Source organism: Oncorhynchus gorbuscha, unplaced genomic scaffold (genome assembly GCF_021184085.1).
Source record: "Oncorhynchus gorbuscha isolate QuinsamMale2020 ecotype Even-year unplaced genomic scaffold, OgorEven_v1.0 Un_scaffold_902, whole genome shotgun sequence".
NCBI classification, from domain to species: domain Eukaryota; kingdom Metazoa; phylum Chordata; class Actinopteri; order Salmoniformes; family Salmonidae; genus Oncorhynchus; species Oncorhynchus gorbuscha.
Window position 1 is genome coordinate 199,684 of NW_025745871.1, and position 6,116 is coordinate 205,799.

Genomic DNA, 6,116 nt, shown 5'->3' on the forward strand with positions numbered 1-6,116 from the left:
GGCATGGACAGGGTCCGCTCCCTGCGTGTCGACTGCGGGCCGTGAGTACCAGCCTGTCCCTCGACACACACACACACACCTCATTTGTGTCACACACACACCTCAGCTTCACCAACACACACCTAATTCCCACATTCACTTGTAGTGAAATCTTTTCCTTACACTAACGTTACTATGACACACCCATACCTGTTTGTCAATCTAACACAAACTAACATTTATTCCTATCAAATGTTGCTGCAACCATGGTTCTCAATGTGTTTCTGCCTCTCTCTCTCCCCCTCTCCTCCCCCTCCCTTACCCCTCTCCCTCTCTCACTCCCTCTCTCACTCCCTCTCACTCCCTCTCCCTCTCCTCTCCCCCCCTCCCCTCCCTTACCCCTCTTCCCCTCTCCCTCTCCCACTCCCTCTCTCTCCCTTACCCCTCTCCCCCTCCCTCTCCCCTCCCCTCTACCCCTCTTCCCCTCTCCCTCCCCCTCTCCCTCTCCCACTCCCTCTCTCTCCCCCTCTCCTCCCACTCTCTCTCCCCCTTTCTCCCTCTATCAGTTTCGTGGGTTATGAGCAGATGAACTTCTGTGGTGAGATGTTCATCCTGGAGAAGGGAGAGTACCCTCGCTGGGACTCCTGGAGCAACTGTCAGAAGAACGACTACCTGCTGTCCTTCAGGCCCGTCCGCATGGTATGTCACACACTCCTCCATTTGTCCCTCCCCATCACTCTGTCCTTCCATCTCTCCAGCACTACATCTCTGTCATTGGCCAGAATACATTTACATGCACGTATCTGATAGTCATGTATTTCTGCTGTTAGTAATCATCTCTCTTAACATCCATCCATATTCATCTATTCATTCATTTATCCATCCATCCATCCATCCATCTACCCATTCATTCATCCATCCATCCATCCATCCATCTCATTCATTCATCCATCCATCCATCTATTCATTCATTCATCCATCCATCCATCCATCCATCTACTCATTCATTCATCCATCCATCCATCCATCATCTATTCATTCATTCATCCATCCATCCATCTATTCATTCATTCATCCATCCATCTACTCATTCATTCATCCATCCATCCATATTCATCCATCCATCCATATTCATCCATCTATCCATCCATCCATCTACTCATTCATTCATCCATCCATCCATATTCATCAATCCATCCATCCATTAATTTATCCAAATTGATCAGTTCGGCCTGTTATCTGTTAGTTATGTTATGTTAGTTTTTAACTCCACCTCTCTCTCTCCCCTCTTTCCCCTTCATCCTCTCCCCTCTCTCTCTCCCCCACCTCCCTCCCCTCTTTCTCCCCTTATCTCTCTCCCTCTCTCTCTCCCCCACCTCCCTCCCCTCTTTTCCCCCTCTCCTCTCTCTCCCCCCTCCCTCCCCTCTCCCCCTCCCCCCCCTCTCCCCCCCCCCTCTTCCCCCTCTCTCTCTCTCCCCCACCTCCCTCCCCCCCTCTCCCCCCTCCCCTCCCTCTCCCCCCTCTCTCTCTCCCCCACCTCCCTCCCCCTTTCCCTCTCCCCTCTCTCCCCTCTCCACCTCCCTCTCCCCACCCCTCCTCCCCTCTCTCCCCTCCCCTCTCTCTCTCCCTCCCACCTCCCTCCCCTCTTTCCCCCTCTCCCCCCTCTCTCTCTCCCCCCACCTCCCTCCCTCCCTCTTCCCCCCCCTCTCCCCTCTCTCTCTCCCCACCTCCCTCCCCTCTCCCTCCCCTCTCCCCTCTCCCCCCCTCCCCCCTCTCCCCCCTCTCCCCCTCTCCCCTCTCTCTCCCCCTCCCTCCCTCTTTCCCCTCTCCCCCTCCCCCTCCCCCCTCCCCCCCCCCCTCCCCCCTCCTCTCCCCTCTCCTCCCCCACCTCCCTCTCCCCCCCCCCTCCTCCCCTCTCCCCTCTCCCTCCCCCCCTCCCCCTCTCTTTCCCCCCTCTCCCTCCCCTCTCTCTCTCCCCTCTCTCCCCCTCTCCCCCTCCTCCCCCTCTCCCCCCTCTCTTTCCCCCTCTCCCCTCTCTCTCTCAGGACCCTGAGAAGCACAAGATCTGCCTGTTCGAGGTTGGAGAGTTCAAGGGTCGTAAGATGGAGATCATGGATGATGATGTTCCCTCTCTGTTCTCCTACGGATTCACCGATAGGGTCGGCAGCATCATGGTCAGCTGCGGAAGGTGAGTGGTCCTCGCTGCGGCAACAGGACACACCCACATCGCAGACAAACATGCCATTGGTCTATAGGATGAGATAGAGCAGGAAGTGGATGAGACAGTAATGTCATTATGACATAAACAACCAGGCATCACCAAACCTAGATAACTTAGATCGTTTGTAATCTATTGTACAAATGATTCATTCATTTCAAATGGCTGGAGTCGTTCCACCATTTCTATGTAAATAATAGAATTCAGAAACTGTTCCTAAAATAGTTTGGAATGACGAAAGTTTCTACAATAGTTTTAATTGTCAGAGGGGTTCCATTTAGAAGATCATTTAATATATAAACTCTCTGTTTCCCTCTGGCTTCCTGTGTCTACATACTTCAAATAGAATCTAGTCTGCCTCTCAAATGGCACCCTATTCCCTTCATATGCACTATGGGCCCTGATCAAAAGTAGTGTACTAAATAGGGAATAGGGCACCATTTGGGACGTATCCCTGAAGATCTGTGATTCACTTTCCGAAAGGCAGCAGGACTGATGTCAGGATGTCTTTCCTGTTTTAAACAGCCTCTTCAGAATCAGAACAAAGGGTTTTATAAAGCACAATTTGTTTGTGTGTGTTCGTTCATGTGTGTGTGTGTGTATCTGTGTGCATGTGAGCTTCGTCTCTCCAGTGTATCTGCACAGTGAGAGAGGAGATCGGTCTAGTTCCTTCATAGATGTGTTTGGCCCACAGTGAGTAGACAGGTTCCCCTCTGGTTGAAACATCAAACGGACAGACAGGTACCTGTGGCACAACAGGCAAAACATGACAAACAGATCAATACCTCTATTTAACAAGACATCTCTCTCCCTCACAGCTCCCAACTCCCCTGCCTGTTCCTCTGATGCTGTCGGCTTCTCATCTTTCCTCTCTGTCTCCATCAGTTCTCTCTCTTCCATCAGTTCTCTCCCTGGGTTCTCATCTTTTCTCTCTGTCTCCATCAGTTCTCTCCCTGGGTTCTCATCTTTCCTCTCTGTCTCCATCAGTTCTCTCCCTGGGTTCTCATCTCTTCTGTCTCTCAGTTCTCTCCCTGGGTTCTCATCTTTCCTCTCTGTCTCCATCAGTTCTCTCCCTGGGTTCTCATCTTTCCTCTCTGTCTCCATCAGTTCTCTCCCTGGGTTCTCATCTTTTCTCTCTGTCTCCATCAGTTCTCTCCCTGGGTTCTCATCTTTTCTCTCTGTCTCCATCAGTTCTCTCCCTGGGTTCTCATCTTTTCTCTCTGTCTCCATCAGTTCTCTCCCTGGGTTCTCATCTTTTCTCTCTGTCTCCATCAGTTCTCTCCCTGGGTTCTCATCTTTTCTCTCTGTCTCCATCAGTTCTCTCCTGGGTTCTCATCTTTTCTCTCTGTCTCCATCAGTTCTCTCCCTGGGTTCTCATCTTTTCTCTCTGTCTCCATCAGTTCTCTCCCTGGGTTCTCATCTTTTCTCTCTGTCTCCATCAGTTCTCTCCCTGGGTTCTCATCTTTTCTCTCTGTCTCCATCAGTTCTCTCCCTGGGTTCTCATCTTTTCTCTCTGTCTCCATCAGTTCTCTCCCTGGGTTCTCATCTTTTTTCTGTCTCTGTTCTCTCTGGGTTCCATCTTTTCTCTCTGTCTTCAGTTCTCTCCCTGGGTTCTCATCTTTTCTCTCTGTCTCCATCAGTTCTCTCCTGGGTTCTCATCTTTTCTCTCTGTCTCCATCAGTTCTCTCCCTGGGTTCTCATCTTTTCTCTCTGTCTCCATCAGTTCTCTCCCTGGGTTCTCATCTTTTCTCTCTGTCTCCATCAGTTCTCTCCCTGGGTTCTCATCTTTCTCTCTCTGTCTCCATCAGTTCTCTCTGTCTCCATCAGTTCTCCTGGGTTCTCATCTTTTCTCTCTGTCTCCATCAGTTCTCTCCCTGGGTTCTCCTTTCTTTTCTACTTTCACTCTTCTTTGTTCAGTTTTCTCTACCTCCCAGTTCTCTCCTGGGTCCTGTCTCCTGTTCCCCCAGTTCTCTCTCTCTCTATCTCCATCAGTTCTCTCCCTGGGTTCTCATCTTTTCTCTCTATCTCCACACTATTGGGATCTCATCTTTTCTCTCTATCTCACAGTTCTATCCCTGATTCATCTCTCTCTATCTCCACACTATTGTTTCTCTTTTCTCTCTATCTCACACTATTGGGTTCTCATCTTTTCTCTCTATCTCCACACTCTTGATTCTCTGTCTCTCAGTCTTTATCTTTTTCTCGTCTCCATCAGTTCCAGATCCCTGGGTTCATCTCTCCATCAGTTCTCTCCTGGGTTCTCGCTTTTTTTCTCTTTCTCCCATCTATGTCCCTCTCTTCCCCCATCTTCACAGATTCTCCCCATTCACTCAGCCCTATTCCATTGATTCTCTCTCTCTATCTCACACTATTGATTCTCTCCCAGTCTTTATTTCTCCCTCGGTTCATCCCTCCTCTCTTTCTCCCATCTATGTCCTCTCTCCCCTCCAGCCCCCATTCTAGCCCTTTCCAAATCTCCTCCTGATCTCCCATCCCATCCCCACTCATCCCCCTTCTCCTCTCTCTCCCATCTATCTCTCTCCCTCCATCCCTCCACTCATCCCCCTTTATCCTCTCTCTCCCATCTATCTCTCTCCATCTCCATCCCTCCACTCATCCCCCTTCTCCTCTGCTGTTTTCTTCCAGCTGGGTGGGTTACCAGTTCCCTGGATACCGTGGTTCCCAGTACCTCCTGGAGAAGGGTGAGTACCGGCACTTCAATGAGTTCAGCGCCCGGCACCCCCAGTTCCAGTCTGTGAGGCGTATCCGCGACATGCAGTGGCACCAGCACGGCTGCTACACCTTGTCCAGCAAGTGAGGGTCCCAGAGGGCGAGAAAGAGAGTGAGTGGAGGAGAGGCGGAGGAAGGGCACAGTAGAGGAGGAGGAGGAGGAGTTAGGGGGAAGGCTAAAGGGACAGGAAGAAAGCACCCTATCTATAGGAAGATAGAAAGCTCCCTCCATCCCTCCATCCGACCCTCAGGGGTTCTTCCCCCCCCGGTGATCCTCTCCGTGGTTAGATCTTTTTTTTTAGAGCGAGGGAGAGAGCGAGTCTAGGATGGAGGGAGGTACTTGTTTTTCCCCCTCTTGAGACGACGCCCTCTACCTGTTTGAGAGATGTAAGACTTGTGGCGTACAGCCGCCCTGATTGGACAGATACGTCAACACCACGAAACAACAATGGATTCTAAGACTATTGATGTAAATAAACAACGACAACAACTCACAGATCAACAAAGACCAGATGTGGTGGGTTGATAGGTAGATAGCTAGATATTCTCTCTATTTTTCTCTCTCTCTCTCTCCCGTCTCTGTTATTTTCAGACCCCTCCCTTCCCCTCTCTCTCTCTCTTTTTCCCCCTCGCATAATTTACTTTTCATCCAACCATCCTGTTTCTCTTCAAACCTAAATTCAGCCCAAAAGTCTAGAGACGACTAATGTGTCTCCTTTGACTCTGATCTATACAGGGGGTACGGATGTGTGTGTGGGTCTGTTGTCGTGGCTAGAAGAGGGAACGGTATCTAGGGTTCTAGACTTCTAGGATTCAAGGAAATGTGCTGCGTACCTCTGCCACAGTCACTGTAAAAGCTTGTCCTCAGACCCTGCACCCTCTTCTATCCTAACCCAAATAAAGAGACTAAACCTGACCTGATTTCACCTCGGATTCTTCATTTAATCAAATGTTTCTCTTGTGGCGGTGATTGTGTGACAGAGATGAGATCCAGTAACTCTTAGAGGACAGTGGAAGTTAATAAGAAAGCTTCTTAATGGTTAAAAGCAAAACCAACATGTTTCGTGTCTTGGACTTCATCAGGTTTTAGACAGAACAAATAATGAGCCTTTTATACATTGATTGTGTGACATCATGGCAGCAATAGCAGTGGAGGGGTTCTTCATATAGCTACAGTCTAGTTAGAATA

General features: G+C 50.0%; 1 protein-coding gene across 1 annotated transcript in view; it reads left to right on the forward strand.

Annotated features, from left to right (window-relative positions):
- LOC124020763 (beta-crystallin B1-like) overlaps positions 1 to 5,098 on the forward strand; it is a 6,810-nt gene extending 1,712 nt beyond the window's left edge. The window contains exons 3-6 of the mRNA XM_046336022.1: positions 1 to 41; positions 546 to 678; positions 2,025 to 2,167; positions 4,844 to 5,098. The exon at positions 1 to 41 is cut by the window's left edge and continues 78 nt beyond it. Of these exons, the coding sequence (XP_046191978.1) occupies positions 1 to 41; positions 546 to 678; positions 2,025 to 2,167; positions 4,844 to 5,015 (489 nt within the window). The 3' untranslated portion in view covers positions 5,016 to 5,098. The remainder of the gene's footprint in view (positions 42 to 545; positions 679 to 2,024; positions 2,168 to 4,843) is intronic.
- The last annotated feature ends 1,018 nt before the right edge of the window (positions 5,099 to 6,116 follow it).